General features: G+C 46.1%; 1 protein-coding gene across 4 annotated transcripts; it reads right to left on the bottom strand.

The window, feature by feature from the left end:
* Positions 1-2,024: 2,024 nt before the first annotated feature.
* On the bottom strand, positions 2,025-18,264 carry IRF6 (interferon regulatory factor 6). 4 transcript variants are annotated; one of them, XM_036234465.1, is made up of 9 exons: positions 18,209-18,264; positions 14,126-14,209; positions 13,419-13,595; positions 9,227-9,431; positions 8,084-8,212; positions 5,775-5,948; positions 4,382-4,774; positions 3,571-3,689; positions 2,025-2,771 (listed from the first exon to the last, which is right to left on the bottom strand). In XM_036234465.1, exons 3-9 carry the CDS (start codon positions 13,590-13,592, stop codon positions 2,547-2,549), a joined length of 1,419 nt encoding a protein of 472 aa, XP_036090358.1. In that variant the 5' UTR covers positions 13,593-13,595; positions 14,126-14,209; positions 18,209-18,264; the 3' UTR covers positions 2,025-2,546. The 4 variants fall into 4 exon arrangements, with proteins under 4 accessions (XP_036090358.1, XP_036090357.1, XP_036090359.1 ...); XM_036234464.1 differs by lacking the exon at positions 18,209-18,264 and adding an exon at positions 18,047-18,202; XM_036234466.1 differs by lacking the exon at positions 18,209-18,264 and adding an exon at positions 16,986-18,026.
* Positions 18,265-20,321: the final 2,057 nt, after the last annotated feature.

The following is a 20,321-nucleotide window of genomic DNA, read 5'->3' on the forward strand; positions in this document are numbered from 1 at the left end:
GCCGAATCAACTCTAGTGATCAATAGGGTGACAGATGTCACAGCCAGATCACCTTCATATCCTCTAACAAATATTTGAGAACATACTATGTAACAGGCACTTTGCTATGGGCTGGCAGCAAAGTCCAAGATAAACAGTCCCTACCTTCAGCAAGTTTGTAGACAAGCAGGGCACAGACGCTGAGTAATTCCAAGGGAACTGATTATGAGAACATATAAATAGAGACCTAATCATAGTGGAAAAGGACCAACCCAGATCCAACACTTGCCCTCTCAATTTACCTATGGTGGATTTTTTTTTAACATTTAGCTAACTTTGGTGATAGATTGGACAGTGAAGAAAAAGAAGAGCTGGTGACACTATCAAACTCCCCAGCAAAGCAAGGTGAAGGCATTAAAGTAGAAGACACCATGGGAGTGAGTGATATAGCCACCAAAGGAGATAGCACATTGAGTCTCCAAGAAAGGAAGGACCAGAGAAGCACTCAGGGAGATCAGCAGTAGACCCCTGCATGCATACTACCTGCACTCTGAAAAGGATTTTTTAAAAACTCACAAGGAAGAAACTTGGCTATCTAGTTAGAGACCACGTAAAACCACTCATCCATTCTCCTGACATGTTCATAAACTTTTCATTACAGTCACATACTACAAGTTTGACATTCTTGGCACTTCAGAACACTTATTTTCAACACCCTTTGACAGCTCACATTATCTGGGCCCCATTCAGATTGACGGCCTGGCTGTTAACATCTTAGAATAGGGGGAAAGAACCAGTCCAGATCTAAGAGTTGCCTTCTCAATTTAACTACAGTGGGTTCTTTACAATTTGGAGTTACAGATATAGTGGTGAACACTGTGAACCCTCTCACTTAACCCATTCAACAAAACAATAAAAAAATAAAGTGTCTGTGCTTTGCATGTTTCCTGGTCTCTAGAAGCCCAATTTATGCTCACAGCTGAGTACCTCATCTTTACCCAGATTGCTCTTGGTCATACTTTAGTAACAGCAGATCCCACTAGGTTCCTTAGAGACCCTAAAACCATGGCTTAAGCATTCTGAATAAGTTAAGTCCCACCGCCACCTGTGATTGAGATGAGGTTATAGTTTTTGAAATAAAGCTAGCCTAACTTTTCAGCTAGCTCAACTGTAGTAGCACGTAAGGGACAGTTTGGTTTAAGGGTAGCAGACTAGCGTGGGCTTGTTTCATATGGCCTGGCACAAACAGGCATCAGTATTCAAGATGATTGAGGCTGCAACCAGATTAGCATCTTGACTTCCATTTAGGCCCTGAGGTTTAAATCATGTACAATTTTGTCTTTTAAAAAAGTGTGGCAGGGAGGCAAAAGGGTCAGGGACCAAGCAAAAGTTAATAGATAAGACCAGTTTGTGACAGTTATAGCTGCAAAGTTCTACACCCTAATTGTTCACACCCAGCTACCTCCACTAGGAAGGCAGACAAGCAGGTTTGTGCTAGGTGAGCCTTTTCCAGAAAAGCACTGCCCAGCCCTTCTTCGTTCCGGCCTTAGCACACATAACACCCAATTTTTCCTAAATGCAAGTGACCCAAATGATAGGAAGGCTGTAAAATTCTCCAAAGAGAATCTGTCCCTTTTACAGTCAGAGGATTTTTCCTAGATGCCCAGTTCACACTTCAATCTTCCTCACAGAAGAAAAAAAGGAAAAGAGAACTCTGTCCTCTCTAAAGGCTGCCACCAAGTCGTACATCTCATGTACCTCTCACCCACAGTGGGATCTGAGTGATGGCAAGGTGAACACCGGACAACTAATTCTTCCACAGGATCCCCACGTCTTCTATGTCAACAGCTTCCCTTTAGCAGCTCAATTTATGAGCTTTTACTCCACAGACCGGGTGACTTTCAGACTTTGGCACCTATTTCTATTTAGATATCAAGCTTGGTTCCTAGGCAACCAGCTGGCTCCCCTCCCTCTCACTTCCCCCATCAGGGAGCTACCTTACTCTACTAGCAAAACAGGTCAAACGGAGATCGATCCTGGACAAATCAGTGTTTGAGGGAACTTTAATGAAAGCAAGAAAAAAATACGGGACAAGAACAATGCCAAAGGGTTCTGTTCCAAGCAGTTTCACCTTGTACAAGTAGAATGAAGTCATCGAAGCAGAGTTTTAAAGCTGGTATTATTTCAGGCATCATTCCAACTCCTTCACTTTACAGTAATGAATCTGAAGCCCAGAGGTTAAATGACTTGGTTCAAGGTCACACCACTGGAAGCAAAGCTGTAGTTAGAACCCTGGTGTCCAAGCTCCCAGGTCAAATTTCCATCTACTACATTTTACTACATTGGGAGGTTTAAAAAAGAAAGGGAAAGCATGAAGGGTGATTTTTCCATAAATTAAATCAACTTTAAGAGCTAAACATATTTGGAAAGTCAGAGACCACTAACATTATTAGAAAGAAAAGAGGTTTAAAAAAAGCTGGTTAAATTTGAATAATAAAAAATATCCGTATGTACAAACTGTAAAAAAAAAAAAAGAGAGAGAGAGAGAGAGAAGATGGCATTCATGATTACTGAGCTGGCAGGGCAGGGGGCAGTTGCATGTTGGGGGTGGGCTGCATGGGCTGCCAGCTTTCCTGGGTTTGGAGGATGCGATACAGCTGTTTCAGCTGAGCGACAATGTTATCTTTGATGTCTGGAGTTGAGATCTGCAGGCGGACACTGCCACTGTCAAAGGATCGTGTGAAATCGCCAGAAAACATCTCATAGATCATCCGCGCCACCACCGGAATGACCTGTTCAAGACAGAGCACACAGGTATCCATCCACTGAGGAAAACGTATCTTTAAATAGCAGGAGGGACCCAAGATTGAAGGAAGGACAATGACAAGTGAGGCCCTGGGGAAGGTCCCCCAGCCCCCCGCCCCACCTCCAACACACACACACACACACACACACGCGCGCGCGCGCTCTCTCTCTCTCTCTCTCTTTCATGTCTAGGTACAGGACATGCTTTCATCTCTCTGAACCATCCTATCAAAGTTCGCTCTAGAAGCTGGTTCAAAAAAAGGTAAGGGACTTAGATGTAGCACACCACATGCCTAAATAACTGCTTATTTAGCAAGACTTTTACCCAAATTTAATCTAGTGCCTGTCTTGTACAAATCCAGGGGCCAAATCCAAGTGGTCTTGCTGCCACTTTCCAGAATAAGGTTATGTTCTTAAAAGTAACTCACGGTTTTTGTAAAAAGAGCTGGAAGGGTCCTATGATGTTAGGTTTCAGCAAGACTATAACATCAGTAAGAGAAGGAAAGGTAAGATCTCCACTAAATCAGTCACCCACTTTGAAGACCCTATATTCCCTAGCTTGGTCCTACCATTCAATGTACAAAGTTTGAGTCTGCTACTGCATCTGACGGGATTAAAACCCACACAGGCTGATGGACCCTCGCTCTGGACTTTACCCCAGACCTAGGGGCTAAAGCACTGATAAAAAGGCAATGAGCAAGCAACTAGTTGTCTATTATATTTCAATAAAGACCGAAAAAAAAAAAAAAAAGGCAACAAGTTGTTGACACATCCTTACATCCTCACCTGAACCAAAATGAGTTTCCTTTCCAGTGGTTTCCCATCTGGCCATTCTTCTCCAAAGCATAAGTAGATCTCAAATGGCGGCTGCTTCTCTATCTGCCCTTTCTGGTGGGCAATGAGATCTGCAGAAGGTGGAAGAACAAGTTTGGTGTATTGGGTCATTCCACATCCACTCAGTAAATAGCATCTTCTATGCTGCCCCATGTAGTAGCCACTAGCCACACCATGTGGCTATTAAATTTAAGTTAATCGAAATTAAATATTTCCTTAGTCACATCAGTCACATTTACATGCTCAATAGCCACATGTGGCTAGTGGTTATCATACTGAAAACACGAATACAGAACATTTTCATCATTTCAGGAGACATCACTGACTTGGGTTTCAAACCACATTGGAAAATTCACAACTCAATGCTCTCCCTGTATTTATCTACTTAAATTCAACACTCAGATATTTCCCAAAGGAAAAGAGTGTATGTTCTGCTGATTATGATGAACAGGGTCACGTTCCAAAGCTAAAGAGAAGCCGATAGCATTTGGGAGGTCATAGCGAGGCTGTTTCCCTCTTTCACCACTAAAGGAACCAAAACCAACCTCTAAATAGCTTCCAAGTACATAGCATTGGAGTGGACCGCCCTCCATTGTTGGCCAGGTCACTTTCATTTTTCAGAACCAAGGTTCTCTTCTACTTTGACTTCCTCTAGAAGAAATTTTTTTGGCTAACATCTTTGCAGAGCCAGGAACAGGGAGAGGACAGGAGGAAGGCATGCTTCCAGGGAGCGGATCCCCCATCACCCTAAAAAAAGACTCACCACTGAGGAATGTTTCCAGACAAAATAACTTGACCTTCTTTTGTCTCTCAATCAGGTTGGGGGCGACAAGCGATGGGGCACATGGTCCAGACCAGTACACCTTGCACTGGCACAGCCTGATGGCATAAATGGCGTGACCGCTGACCTCCAGGATCAGTCCTCTGTCCATGACGTCGAGCAGCTTGCTAGTGAACAGCTTCTGCTTCTCATTGGTGATGTGCTCTGGACCTGGAAACTTGACCTGCTCCAGGCTGACAGGACCGAAGAGCTCCTCCTGGTCAGGCATGGGACCGAGGTCCCCATAGAAGAGCCGGCAGCCCTGGGGGTTGCTCACGGTCATAGTCTGCCCATACTCCTTCCCACGATACTGAAACTTGATGTCCAGGTCAGTCACTGCAAAGCGAGAGAAGACGGTGAGAGTCTTGCTCTGCTGTTTTGCCTGTTCGTCCCTAAGACTCATGCAAGTCCAACCGGCAAGGCCACTTCCATAGTATCCTTCATGCAATAAAGGGTGACATCAACATATCCCTGGAATAGTCACTGAAAAGGCTGCCTTGAAGCAAACAGTTCAAAGTCCATCTATACTATCTTTGTTCAATCACCACACCCTAAAGTCTAGAATTTCTCCAAGCAAAGTTCTGGGTCCAGGTCTCCCCATTTCATACTGACTGAATCTTCACATCAATAGGCATTGGAAGGAGCTAAAAAATAATGTATATGGTCATGTCTCATTTTTGGCTCAATGTTTAAAGAAACAAGAGGAACAGGAAGAAATACCAAGCTATCTTTCTGAAAATTACACACGTGAGCACACACTGCGAATCTGTTCCAACACCATATCATAAGAGAACACGGTTCACAGCAAAGTCAATATTCACTCAGCATTGAAACCTATCATTTTATCAAAATTATTAGCCTCCTGAACAAAATTCTAGCACTCACATCCACCACCACGTGTAGTGAGAAAGGGGGATGAGGCAATGACACTGATTCTTGACTGAGGTAAATTTGTGCCCAATTCTCTGGACCTAAAGCCCCTCAAAACCCAAGAACCTCCATGACCAAATCCATGGCCATTAACCTCCCTATCCCATGGCTGGCCATGTCCCTAAATCCGCTAGCCAAACTAATAAACCCAGGCCTCCCACCCACCGAAGTGGTGAGTAACCTAGAGCTGTAATCAATCACAGCACCCCCATGGACAATTAGGTATGGGCTGATGTTTCTGTACTTCTTCCCTGGCGACTCATCATCAGCTGGCCAGGAGCCAGACACAGAGGGTGCCTGTGGGAAAGGTAGCTGTTCTGTACAAGGCAAAGAAACAGAGGCAGAAGGCGAGGCAGAAACTATAATAGGAACTGAAGACCCATCAGAAAGATCAGGGCTCACTTACTTGGAAGAGAGCTGATCCACAGCTCTGGAGAGCTAAAGAAGGGCTGTATAGGTGCCTGGGGTACTTCCATCTCCAGAGGTTCCGTTTTGGGCCACACTGCTTCAGGACTGCAGTTGCCCACACTACAGTTGCCTACACTGCAATTGCCCACGCTGGCCGGTGCCATGGGGGAACCTAGAACAAAAGGATGTGGGTGAGCAGGCAGCAGCACCACACATGTGCGTGTCCTGGTCTGAGGCTCTGAAACCTAATGAAGTCAACAGATAAGAGTCAAACACTGCATCATGACACCAGGTGGCAGCCCATCACTGATACCCACACTGATACCCACTGATACCCACGACTAACGCAATAATAAACAAGGGTCCCCTGTTTCTGCTTCCCAATCATATTAGTTCTTGCATAAACTCATAGTTCTGATACCCACACTGATACCCACAACTAACGCAATAATAAACAAGGGTCCCCTGTTCTGGCTTCCCAATATTAGTTCTCACATAAACTCATAGTTCTGAAAACCTGAGTTTGCTGGAGAATAACGGATACACAAGTGAGTTTTCTCTGAGGTTAAATTAGTATGGGCATGAATAAGAGGTTCCCTGTTGCAGAATCTGACCCTAGCAATTAAACAGAACCCAGCTGTCTTCCATAAAAAGAACTCAACTGAATTAGTTGATCAGCTTTGAGTAAGAGTTAATTCCTTTAAAAACAGATACTTTTACATGCATAAAACATCTGGAAGGATACTCAAGAACCTGGAAAGACCAGTCTGCTCCAGGGAAGGAGCTGGAAGGTTCAGAGACAGGATGAAAGGAAAACCTCTCAACTGATCTACCTTTCATACCATTATGAATTTTAAACTGTGTAAGAGTATTATTTACTTGAAAGTATCAAGTTAAAGCTTTTTTTTAAAAAGAGAAGGAAAGACCCATTCTATTTCCCTGCTATTGTCAAAGTTGGCTCACTCCAAAGTCTATCAATTTCTCCTCCTAGCCTCACTTCTTAAGCATCTATTCTTCAACAATTCTTCTTCCTCTGCCCCATCAGCTCTGAAATCACAGAGGTTAATGTTTCTTTGACCCTTTGTGTACAAGTTTGGTTAAATCTATGTACCCATTTTACTTTTTTTTAATTTCCCACATCTTTCCAAAAAGCATCCAAGGCAGCCTATACATAAGGCCACACAACATTAGCTTTAATAAAATGTGAACAGAAATATGAAATCGAAATCCTTGAAATAGGCTGCATCCTTTTAAAGGGGGAGAGCAGCAGCAGGAGTCAGCCAAGGGCTTCGAGAAAAGGATCCCACATTTCCAGGTATCCAAAATTTCACTAACCGGGAATATAGCATGTGGCAATATTGACCTGAAAGTTCTATGATAGTTTTTACTCGTCACTTGATTACAAAGATATAAGTGGCAGGGTAAGTAAAGGGGGGCATAGGGAAAAGTTATAAGAGTCATTTCCTAATTCTTAAAGGTAGGGGCATCACCTGGAGGAGGATACACCAAAATCCTAAAGGAATCATCTTGATATACTAAATTTCTAGGTGGCACAAGTATTTCATTTGACTAATAGAAGCCAGATAGAACTAGAAAGACAGTGAAGTGCTCAAATGAATGCATGTCATTTAGCTAGGAGCACTTCAATGGACAGTTCAAGGGAAGATGCTGCAGAAGAGCAATTCACCTTGTGTTCGAGCATCCTCAGAACATGCTATAGGAGACTGGGCACCTGCTCTGTCACACAGTGACCTTCTGACCTCTCAACTCATTTTTCTTGGGAAGCTGAACTCAAAAACTCCACACAGAGAGAGAAAAGTCTCTCTGGTAGATAAATTCTACCAGAGCCTAATATCGAGAGTTGTAGAAACCACAAGTTCCCATCATACGGTCTGAGCAGAGTAACCCCTGTTAAGGAAGTAGCACAAAATTTATAGTGATGGAAATAGCAAAAGAGTGACTACAAGTCATGAAAATGACATCTGCACTTGTTCTAAAGGAAATTAGCAAAATTAATAAAAGCTGATGTATTTGGATGTGGGATTGAAAATGAATTAAAATTTTTAACTTCTCTGAATAATCACATAAGATTCAAAAGATGTTCTCTATGCCCAGAAGCCACCCCCTGGGGTGACTGAGCCAGAAGAGTTCCCTTGCCTGTGACCCCTGCTTGCTAACAGACCAGCAGCCTAGGCACAGGGCACAGTGACTGCTTCCAACATCGTGGTGGCTGAGAGTTCAGCAGCTGCAAGGTCAAAGCCCCTTACGTCATCCTCATCCCTCTGTACCACCCATCACCCCACTCACCATTGATGTTCAGGAAGGGGAAGGTATCCTGGATGGGAACGTGGTGCTGTGACTGATCAAGCTCATCTTCCTCATCGTCTTCATCCACATCATTATCCTTCTCATCCCAAGGAGCAGATCCAGTAGATCCTACCAAGAAACAGACACGCAAGCCCACAAGTAAGCCCCCTCAGATTGCACTGTTTTCCCTGCAGCTGATGCACTGTGCGAGCCAGGGACTGCTGGCACAAGGGGCCCTCAGGTCCAGTGTGTACCCTCAGTGATCTAACCAAAGAGAGCAGGAGGCTGAGGCTGTATGAACCCCTGGTTCCAATTCTTCCTGTAGAGTCCTAATGCAAGCGCTCTTCCCATCCCCTGTTCTGCAGACCTTACTCCCTTCTCCAGAAATCCCTTAATTCCAACTTTAACCCTCTTATTACACTTTAGCATCCCTTTTAGAGACTCAAGGATGCTAACTTCTCTCCTTTGTAAGCTTAATGCTAGGACAGACCCTTCCCTCCTGGGAAGGCCTTGGTAGATTTGCTGGAAGACAAGTCTAAATCACCTGGCTCTTAGTCAGCTCTTGTTAAGTACTGGGTAAAGAGGAGGATCTGGTGGTATTCTCATAGTAAAAGTATCCTACAATTAAATGATCACTCGCTGCAACATTTATAAAGAGAACTCAATAGCTCTTACATGTCTTATCAATTGATTCTTACAATAGCCTTTGAAGTAGGCAGGAAAGACAAAAGCCCACATTTTACAACTGAAGAAACTGAGGCTCACCAGACCAAATGCCTTGATTCAATGTCCCACAAGTAGTGAAGTGATTAAGAGTGAGGCTTAGGATGCAAACCTACAAAGTTTTGATTTCTCCTCCTTCTAAACTACCTGCCCTCTCCTCTCAGTGTCGAGTCCCAAGAGAAGTTGTTTTTACAGTAGAAATCTGTATTCCTTCTACTTTCTAATGCTTTAAGCAATCAGACTAGTAACTATTCCCCTAAGGGAGCAAAATTCAGCTGAGTTTACATCTTCTTTTCTCTGGGTCCTTCCTAGGGAAAGGCTTTCTCGCTTTGCCAGTCTTTTCGAGTTGACTATTTCTTTCAGAATCCAGCCCAGAACCTGGCATTCTGTCCACCTTCTCCCCAGCAGCTGAGGCCTCACCTGGATTAATGATTGAGCCCTGGGGCTGGGGGATGTCACACACTTGATAGATCTTCACTGGGTTCATGGGCACCTCCTTGGTGCCATCATACATCAGGTTGAATTCCCTGCTCTTGTTGAGAGCACAGCGGAGCTGGGCCTTCCATTTGGCCGGGTCAGGGTCATCCACCCCTTCCTGGTACTTTCCTGTCTCCACTGCCCAGGCCTGAAGAATAGGAAACTGCAATGAACGACGGCTGTCGCCCAGAAACACTACAAAATGTGTTGCCCCTCTCTCTCATACAGACACACACGCGCCCCTTCCTGACTGCTCCACCATCCCCAATTTACAGGCACTGCAGCAAGAAACCCCACCCTCAGGACCAGGCAGGGAGGGCCTGAGAGAAATGAAGCCATATGCAAACACAATCTTTTGAAAGGAGGAGCCTTATCTCAAGTGTTAGTGCCAGCACCACCTGTTAACCGCAGCGGCTATAATAAAGGGTTGAAAATAAAGAAGAGTTGGGAAAAAAAATATACACCAAAATGCTAATGGTAACTTTGAATAGAAGGATTTCCACTTTTTTTTTTTTTTTTTTTTTTTTTTGGCTAACTTGTTTTTGACATGAATTACTTATCTAATAATAATGCAAAGGGAAACGGTATACACTATGAAGAGTTTGGCCTTACTGTTCCCTCCCGCTTCAGTCCTCAATCTGATGCATAAATAACTGTAGAAATCAAGTGCCTTTAGGAATAACAGTAGGCTGGCAGGAAGCACACCCTGGGGGTTCAGCTTGCCTCTGCTTAAAGCTGAGGCCTCAGGTCGGAATAGACCCATTTTCCCTGCCTCTCCCGATTTCCTCCAACTCCCACTTGACTGGAACACATTTTTCCAGAAACACCAGTGGCTGGCGGCATGGGCTAAAACCACTTTGGCTTCTCTTCTCTGGTTCCTCCTTCCAGGTCTAACATGCATTTACGTTTCTGCCCGCTGCTGACATATTCTCAGATCTCAATGCCTTCTCTAGCAGTGTGACACATGTTTTGATGCAGAAAAGGAGGGATCTTTAACAGGGTCTTCAAGATCAGGAAGCTCACACCAACTTGTTCAAGTCGACAGGGCATATCACCCATTCAGTCCCAACTCCCCACCACTGCTCCTGACTGAAGACTTCTTCCTCGAGCTGAAATAAAATTTTTCTGCCCCATCCTTAGATCTCCGATCGACCCTCAGTAGCTCCCTGCAGAGCCTCACAATTAGGAAGTCTCTGCCAACAGCTAACCTAAATCCTTCTCCTCCAATTCAGACTCGCTTCTTACCATCTTCACACGCCTGGGGGCTCCTCAACTTGTGAAGTGTGGACTGAGGTGGTTTGACAAAGTTGTGCTGCCCAGGTGGCTTAGCAGGCACCATTCCATCCAACCCCCTACAGGGGATTTCAACTTCACTGGTTCCTAGTGTCTGAGAAGCAAGTCTCCAGTAGCGCCTCCTCCTCCTTTTCCATTTATTTGCTCCTCTGTGCCCACTCCCACTCTGGCCCCACCCAATGGCTTGGGCTGTCTGTGCTGACTTTGGCTGGGGTTCGCAAATTTCTGTGGCTCCCTAAACCCCTGCCCCTTCGTGGGGAGCGACCAGACTAATCCGGAACCATAGCCCCAGTCTTTCTTGTCACAACTGAGCCGTTTCCCAGGGCCCACTCAGATGACACAGAGAACCCGAGACCTGTACAGCAGAAGGTAGCACCCGCCATATGGCCATTACTGTGATTGATAAATATCACTCGCTCAAACCCAAGTCTGAGTCATGCTTCTGAGATTCTGGTTACCGTGCAGGTCCCTATTTCTCTTCCCAAAATAGAAATAATCTCTGCATTTTTATGGTAATTTGAGTCCCTTCCCATATAACTCTTTCACTCAATTTTCACGACACTCCTGTGAGGCGAGCAAGACTGGGTTCACCTCCATTTCACTGAAGGGGAAACTAAAGCCCGAAGAGATTGTATGACTTGCTCAAGACCACACATACCATCGATGGCAGTAGGATTTAAAGTCAATTCCCAATTCGGAAGGGGTAGTATGAGAATGGGGGAGCAGACAGGCCTGGGTTCAAATCCTGGTCTCACCACTTCCTGGCTGTGTGATTTGGGTAAGTTACTTAGCCCTGCTGAGACTCAGCTTCTGCAGCTACCACACGAGAGTGATAACTTTCTTATAGAGTTAAGAATTAAATGAGATAATGAACATAGGGTATGGACCAGGCACCCACTTAATGCTAGGGGCCCCCACCTCCCACCCCACATTCCGCATATCCCGCCAAAGGTCTGGCGGAGCGGGCGTGGGATCTGTGAAAGCAACCTCACTCTTCTGATTTCTAAGGCTCCCCCTTACCATTCCACAAACAGATAGACAGATATAAACCAGACAAGGCAGCTTCCCGCAGCCACCTTCTCTTCAAGCCCTAAGCACGCAAATCATTCTCCTGAGCGGGGCTTTTGGAAACCAGCCTCGTCCCCCATGGCCAGCCACCACCAGACACTGCAGCAGCAAACCCGGTTTCAGACCGAGGCCACAACAGGAGGCCGGCTGGGCCAGGGCCCAGGGCCGGCCCATGCCCTCCTCCATGCCAGCTCAAGGAGTTGGTGCCGCTTCCCAGATGTTTTCCCCTCACTTTTATATTATTTAATTTTTAAATTAAAAGCACTCATGCCCTTTCTAAGTACTCTCAGGCCAATTTTCTCTCTGCCTCTCATCTCTACACCTGATGTAGCTGAGCTGGGCGGGAAACATCGTCAGAATGGCTCTCCTTTGAGATGTGAGCCCACCTTTCCTGATTCAATCTCAGCAAGAACCTGGAGCATCAATCTTGAGAGCCCCACAGTAGGCACTAGATTTCATTTCTGACTTCGAGCTTAGGGAAGAGAGGCGTGAACTCACTTCTCCATGTCTCATGGGTGGAGGAACAAAAGCCCCTCGTGAGACGGAAGACTGACCAGCTTGGAGAAGCTAGTCTGAAGCTGAGGCACGGACTCAAGTTACCAACCACATCGCACCCCTTCCCACAACCAGCTTCCCACCAACTTCCATCTTAAGTCGAGCTTTGGTTTCACTCAAATTTTGTAAAATGCCATGTGATTAAATTTTGTTTTCTGGTGATAGACAGAGGGAAGGAAGTTTGGGGGACTGAGAGAATGGGGTGAAGAATTAAAGAAGTACAAATTAGTAATTGATAGGTGGTCACAGGGTTGGGGAGCACAGCATAGGGAATGCAGTTAGCATTAATGTTGGCTAGGAGGAGGGCCATGGGAGGGAGGGAGCAATTGGGGGGATCATTTTATGAACTATATAGATGTCTAACTAATGTACTGTATGAAACTAGTTAAAATAAATAAATTTTAAAAAATTTTTGTTTTCAATTAACTAAAAGTATTCTCATATTAGAGCTATTTTTTTGTTTAACTGTAGTTTTATTTTTTTAATTTTTTCCAATTACAGGTAAAATACAATGTATTAGTTTCAGGTGTACAACATAGTGATTAGACATTTATATAACTTATGAAGTGATCTTCCCCATAAGTCTATTATCCATCTGATGCCACACATAGTTATTAAAATATTACTGACTATATTCCCTATGCCGATTTTTATTTAAGAGAATATATTCATAGAATAAAAACTTGTCATTAAATCACCTTTAATTTTTAAATGGAGGTTATGAATGGGGCAAAATATTTTAACATCAAAAGAAAAACTTGTGGAGGGTCCTTTACGACCCTCCTACAGAATACGCCAGGAGCCTGATGCCACTCGGTGGTTCAGCCCTGGCCTAGAGAGCCATTCTCAGAACCAAGCACCTCCCTTCATAGCAAGAGCCTCGAGTGAACGAAGAGGAAGAGTCAACTGCTGACACTTAGAAGCTTATAGAACAACTCACTGAAGTTTAGCAAACTGCACCCGGGACCCTTTGGGATATGAATTGGGTACCTTCCACTAGTGGGAAAGAATTAACGACCTTGACCCTTATAGATGTGCCCCAACAAGAGAAATTACTGTGCCTGCTATGTCTGGGCACCCCCATCGTAAACATTCTCTGTTGCATCAGCATTTTGGATCTAGTGTATTCCTCATACCAAAACAGACAACAGAACAAAAAAGCAAAAACGGTCTGCGAGAATCGGAAAACGTTTCAAGTCAGGTGGTAGGAGTTCTTTACCTTGAAAATGGTGTTTTCCTCCTCTTGTTGGGGGCTATGCCGGGTGGCATGTTTCCAGGGAATCTGGAAGCGTTTGGAGTCCCTGTGTAGCCAGATGAGCCCAGGGTACAGCCCGCTATCCACCTGGGCCACCAGCCAGGGCTTCAGCCGAACTCTGCGGGGGTGGAGGGCCATGATCTGGGTGGGGGGGAAGAGGGGAAAAATGGGGAGAGCAGAATTAGGCCAGTCTCTGGGAACTTTTCCCAGCCACTGTTCCCGTATGATAGAGCTACAGTTTCATTAGATTACAGCAAAGAAACTAAATATGGGAATAAACCGTGCCAGGTGGGGAAGAAAAGAGGTTAAAAGCTTCTTTTGATTCTTATTCCAAAGCCATTTATACTTCGTGCTCTAGCCAAATCAGAATTCTCGTGTAAGTAGATCATATTTCTTCTATTTAAATCCCGAAGAAGTAAAATAAAAAGATGATGTCATCCCTGCTGGAACGATCCTTCCTGAAGAACCAAGGGCTTTGGAAGAGAAGGAAAATTGCTCTTTACAATCTCATCTCAGGAGAGGGAAGAAAAAAGTTATGGAAACAGCAAGGATATGGGCAGGAACCTGAAGCACGCTCTCTTTTTAGACAAGGCAAATGGGAACATTTTAGTAAGAAATGACACCATCCTGGTGAGAGAAAAGTAGGTCCAGGTTCCAAAGTCCTCACTTACATAAACGAGCTGGCAGTGTGCACACGAGGATCTCAAGAGCTGGGCCTCAAGTCAGCTTTCCTTTCTCTGGGCCACCCCAAGGTTCTGTACCAAGAAAAAGAGGTCTGAGCTGGTTATCCGCAGGACAATCCAGGGTGTGAAAGAAGACTTGGGAACACTGGAGACAAAGGCTCTGAGATTCCTGCTCTGCAACTGAGTCTGGTAAAGCTAAGAAGCCCCAGAATATCGAAGACCACCGTTCCTCACCGTACAGGACTGAAGACAGTCACCAGACAAGCCCTGTGCTGCTAGCACGGCCTCCTCACCTGGGTCTGTTTCCCCACAGAGGCTGAAGTGAACAGATTGGTTTAGGAGCCAGCCTGGGTAAAGCCTGCAATTGATTCTCATAAAAATATGAGAACAGCAGATAGCAGATAACATTCGGCAGCAGCCTGCACTCACCGCAGGAAACAAAGGCCTGTCTAGTTTGGATGCCTGAAGGAAAAAACCAGTCACCGGAGAATTGTTCGCCTGGGATGTTCTGCTTAGATTTTTTGGTGTTCTTATTTTACTCTGTTTTCACTTAACGAATCTTTTTGGTCATCAGCTCCTGTGCATCAAGCATTATGCTAGCTAGTTACTAAACACTAAAGCCCAACGTTTTCATCAGACTCTGTCCTGAAAAAAATCCACATTGGAACTACTCAAGCCTCACAAAGTCCTGCCACTGAAAGAAGATAGATAAATAAATAAGTCACCTTCAAACCCCAAGATCCCCACCTGGATCACTGTTTAGAAACCAAAAAACCAGGTGAGTCAGAGGAACTTAGTTGAGGGGGTGTCTCCTAACACCACTTCTTTCTGCAGCCAGACTTCCAACCAAGGGGCAAAACCCAAACCCAACTCAGCCTCTGGCACTTTAAGAGCAAGGCAGGACCTGCTCTCACCTGAGCCTTCTGACCCAGTTACCAAGTCCTGCAATTGAAACCTTCCCTTTGGGAGTACAGCTTACAGTGGGCAGGTGAGGTTGGCATGCAGTGTTCAAGTGCCCCCCGCCCCCCCACAGTCTTGGCCTTGGTTTATGTTGTTTTGTAGGGCAGTAAGACAAGCCATCAAACCATGGAGAACATTACCTTATAAGGAGGAGGGAACACATATTCTCCCAAGGGCAGGTTCTACCTTCTCCTCCTCAGTCCTAACCTACTGGAAGGGGGATGGGGCAACGAAAGGAGGAAGAGAACAGAAAAATGGGCAGCAAACCAATCAAGCTAGCAAGGGGCTTGTGAGAATTTCTATTGCAATGTGGCTAAGTCCTGTGCCTGGGCCTGTCAGACCTGTGAAATCCACCTCCTGACAGAGCATGGACTTTGAAGAAAAGTGCTTATCTAGTTGATCCACAGCTCATCAAGAAAAAATTAAGGCAACCAGGCCAACACAAGGAACTGCCCATAGTGATGGGGAAGGAGAAGCAGCCACCCATAGAGATAGACAATTAAGATCTGGAGCCCTGGGTTCTCGGCGTTCTCCCAAGATGGCAGTACACATGAGCAACCCCACCCCTGCCCTCTTCCGTGCCCCACCTCCATCACGGCTAACCTCCACCTTGTGAAAGTCGGCCAAGATCTCCCCCATCTGCCACCCAGTAATGAAGACTCTACAAACAGGCAGAGAGTGAAAAATCGGAAGCAACCAAATAACAGAGGAGAATGGCTAATTACACATTCACGGGCTGCACTATTAAGCAGCCATTAACAATAGGGCGTCTGAAGAATTTTTATTAGATTTGGAGAAACGTTTACAGTATGAAGTTGGGAGGAATGCAGCATTCAATATCGACTGTATAGTAGTATTTCCATTTTGTAACATAACATGCACTTGCGTACACACAGAATTTTAAAAAGGGAAAGAAAGAATACACCAGTGCTACAAGATATTCTTAATGGTTACTTGTTGATAGGATTACGAGTGAATTTTATACTCGCCTATATACTTTTATATATGATTCACATTTTCCTGCAACAACATGTTTCAATTTATAATTAAAAAAAAAAATCTACAAGTAGTATTTTTTTTTAACCACAGGAAGCTAAGACATTTCTTGGCCACTGGGAGGTATAAAATATGACGGCCTTCAGCTGGTGAGACCATGGTAACAACAATTCTTTATATGTACACAGGCCTTACAGTTTTTACATGCGTTTTTACTTAACATGTCTGATTTCATCATCGTGATCCAAAAGCAGTATTATTCTCATCCCCATTTTATAGCTGGGTTAACTGAGGCACAGAAAAATTAAGTGTTTTAGCTAGTGCCTGGATCCAACACTCCTGAGTCTGAGTGTGCTGTACCAAATCCTGCCACTGTAGCCTGTCATCCAAGTCCCTCCCTGATGCCACACACTAGGAGAGTAACCCAAAAACATCAACAAAGATCCCAGAAGCATGGAGGGCTAATGAAGCTGTTCAGGAGAACACCAACCCTTAAACACACCCTAAATCCGAGTTCTCTTTCAAAACTCTTGCCACCCAAATCCCAATGCCACAGAACAAACAACCTTAGCCAGCCGAACTCAGTCCTTGATATCTCTAGGTGCCATCACGGCGAAATTCAAGGCCTGTGTCTTCAACAGGTATTTAACCAGCCAAAGAACAAAGACGCTAACCCATGCACTCCCTTCACACTGGGCGTTGGGCAGGCACACTGTCAACCTCCCCAAGGCACTAACCGTTCTCACGCACATCCCCATTCCAGAGAGCAGGTCTTTTACAATAAACACCGCACTGCCGCCTCTGTAGCCCCTGCCCAGACAAGTTGCCAGGGCCACCACAGCCCCAAAGTTGAGATTTGCCTGTCAATGGTTTTCCTCAAAGTAAAACACACCTGCTATTTCTTGCAGGCAGGCCTCAGTGGTGGTCCTGGGTTTTCTCTTCCTCCTGGAGGGAACTGAAATGCCAACCTCCAGGCTCCTTAGTCTTTCCTCCATTTAGGTTAGCCCTGCTGAGGGGTAAATCCCCGGTCTCTAGCCATAATTCCCACACCCTTCCTCCCTGCTGGACTGAAATTGGGCTGGTGAGAGGGAGGTGCAGGTTTTCGGGTGCTGCTGTCATGCATACATTATACATACATCTAATCCTAAACTACTCTCCTGGGTTAGCACCAGCCTTCACCAACCAAACTCAAGTGCCTTCCCTCCTCTCCCTTCCCTGGCTTCCCCTTTTGACATCTTCCAAGAGCAGGGTTCCGGCAGGGATGACCCCTTCACCAACCAAGCAGGCTCCCTGTAAAGTGTGGCACCCCAGGCCTCCTTTCCAGCCAGGCCTGGGAATCTTTCCACATTTCTCCACACCCGCCCTCCAGCCCCTACAGGCGAAGAGGGCCTCACCCCCGAGCAACCACGCCCTGCGCCACCCTCCCTAGCACCTAGCTTGGCTACTTGGAAATCCACCGGTGTCTCCCAGGGTGGAGGAGCCTGACTGTGTTAAGCAAATTCAAGGAGATAAAAATTGGCTAAAGCTCTTGGCCTCCCCCAGTCCCAATTTCCCCAAACACCCACCAGGACCAAGGGCCTGAGGGCCTGGGGATTCCCCTCTTGGGGACACGAGGGCTGGCAGCCCAGCGAGCTAGTAAGACAGGAGGGTTGGAGGGGCCTCGGCTCCACCCGACAGTGAGTGGGTAGGGGCCACAGCGGCACACTCGGGTTGGTCGGGGAGGAAAGCGAGTCAACAGTGTGGGGTCGGGAGGGGTCCAGCGCTCCAGGACTAGGGCCGCCCAAAAGCTATCCGGGGCAGGGTGACAGGCACCCGGCCCCAGAAGGAATCTCCAAACGAACAGCTGTCCCGCAGCAAGTTTTCCTAACCTCACAAACTCTGGAGAGGACCCTTCTCCACCAGCGGGCGTGTCCCCCCTCCCTCAAACTAGTCTCCAGAAGTTGGCGTCCCCACCTTTCCTCAATCTGGCTACCAGAAGCCGACGTCGCTCCGAACCATGTCCCCAGTTAAAATCACCAGTCGTCACCGCGCTCGTCGACGGGTTCAGCGAGCAACACCTGGCTCTGCGCAGGTAGGGACTGCGGGCTCCGCTCCCCGTCCCGCACCGGCCCTTACCTGCTCCGCCCAGGTGCGCCCAGTTCACGTCAGCACCTAGCCCAGGACGCCGCAGCCCAGACCGCCGTCTGGCCACGCCTCCCAGGTGTGGCCACGCCCTCCCGCGTTCAGGATTGGCGGGATGCGAGAAATATGATACTTCGCGTTTCTGGACCGCCCAGCCTCACCCAGCCCCTGCCCCACCGCACTCCCTCTCATCTTACCTCAGCTAAGAAAACTTCCAGACTCAAGCTTACACCCCATGCCTGGGGGGCTAGTGGTCTAAGGAACTAGAAGCGACTGGGAGGTCAGATCCAAGTCGTGAGGGTGCTTCCCCTCCTTCATGTCCCGTAATTACCCTGCCGTATGGAGACAGTTAACCACAGATAAAGGTTTCGAGATTCTGAGTTGACCCGTGGGTTTGTGGAAGTCGAGCAAGATATGGGGAAGGTACTCAGGGACGCTTGGTCCCATTGAAGGAAAGCCCTGTGGCCTCCAGGGCAAGAATTCTGCCTTTTCTCTGCCTCTTACCTGTGTGACCCTGGCTGTTACTTCTTTGGTTTCAGTTTCCTCATCTATTCAATGAGAATAATAGTTCCTGCCTTTTCCAATCACTCTCTGGTAAAAAAACTTATAAGCGTGGCCTCTACATAATCAAACCCCAATTGTTCATCTCACGTCAACTACTGGGATTCAAACCAATAGTTACTACAGACTTGTATTAGTTTTCTAGGGCTACTAATTTGCTAAATTCAGAAGTTAAAGTCTTATAACCCCCAGTGTCGGTTACTACAGATTTGGGAAAGTTTCTTTTCTGTAGAACGAGGCAAATAGCAGCCACACTTCAAAGGGGATTCAGTAAGCTTCTTCATATAAAGTGCTTGGAACAGCACTCAGCACTTAGGAAGTGCTACATAAATATTTGCAATTTTTGTTAGTGCATAAGGATTAAAAGTACCACATAGACAGTGCCTCACAGAATATGATGACACTTCCTGTTATTACCTGAAATTCAAGGCCTGTATGTCCCCTAAGAGGTGCTTGATGAGAGTTCTCTTACCTTTTCCATTGCAGTGAACCTCAGTCCATAAAAATGCATGCTGACCGTGCACTGTGTACCAGTACATGAGTCCCTGAAAAACTGAGCTGTCACAAGTAAGAAGGGACATTAGCAGGATACTTAGGTTTTGGAGTTCGAAGCAATGAGTGAGAGGCCATGAAGGAGAGGTGTTATGAATTAACTGTGTCCTCCTAAATTTAGACGTCGAAGTCCTATAACCCCCAAAATCTCAGGCCTTACTTGGACAGAGGAAATCAAGTTAAAATGAAATCATTAGGGTGGACCCTATTCAAGTATGACTGGTGTCCTTATAAAGAAGAGAAATTTGGACACAGAGACAGACAGGCACAGAGGGAAGATGATGCCAAGAGACACAGGGAGAAGGTGGCATCACAGAGGGAAGATGCTGCCAAGAGACACAAGGAAAGAGGCCTGGGACAGATCCTTCCCTCATGGTCCTCAGAAGGAACCAACCGTACAGACACCTTGATTCTGGACTTCTAGTCTCCACTCTATGAGCCACACACTCTATGGTACTTGGTTCTGGCAGCGCTAGCAAATTAATATAGGTGGTTTGGAGAGCTCCAGATTTGTAATAATGTGGACTTGATTCCTAGTCCCAATTAAGCTTAGGGACATAGCCAGCGAAGGCCTGGAAAGGCAGCAAGCCTAACTCAGCCAGCCTCTGTCTCAGCCGCTGCTGTGGCCGCTCTCCCCTTTATAGGAAAGGGCTAGCTCATCAGCACAGCCAGCTCCTTATTACTGATAAGCTCACTGGACAAGCAGCATCTTCCATCTGACCCAGGGCTGGGCTCCAGAGACTACGCAAACAGTCCACTGGTAGTGTGCTTGAGGGATGGGGAGGACCACCAGAAGAGTGTCATTTAAGAGACACTAAAAGCCCAATGGCACATAAGTATGAGCCCACACACAGGCATTCACTTTTGTGCTAGCAGAAATCCCTATAACTAAGGTGATTTTGTAAGGATCTTCCGTAGAAGACACATTGTTTTCATGTCAGAAAATTCAAGCTGAGAAAGCCCTTAAAATCTTCTTTTCTGGGGGTGAAACTGG

The sequence above is a fragment of the Rousettus aegyptiacus genome, unplaced genomic scaffold (genome assembly GCF_014176215.1).
Source record: "Rousettus aegyptiacus isolate mRouAeg1 unplaced genomic scaffold, mRouAeg1.p scaffold_m13_p_17, whole genome shotgun sequence".
NCBI classification, from domain to species: Eukaryota; Metazoa; Chordata; class Mammalia; order Chiroptera; family Pteropodidae; genus Rousettus; species Rousettus aegyptiacus.

Excerpts from the sequence above, each read along its gene's own strand:
- IRF6 (XM_036234465.1), bottom strand. The coding sequence starts at position 13,592 with ATGGCCCTCCACCCCCGCAGAGTTCGGCTGAAGCCCTGGCTGGTGGCC. Across the intron at positions 9,432-13,418 it reads AGGAAAACACCATTTTCAAG|GCCTGGGCAGTGGAGACAGG; the intron begins GTAAAGAACTCC and ends CCTATTCTTCAG. Across the intron at positions 8,213-9,226 it reads GGGCTCAATCATTAATCCAG|GATCTACTGGATCTGCTCCT; the intron begins GTGAGGCCTCAG and ends GTTTCTTGGTAG.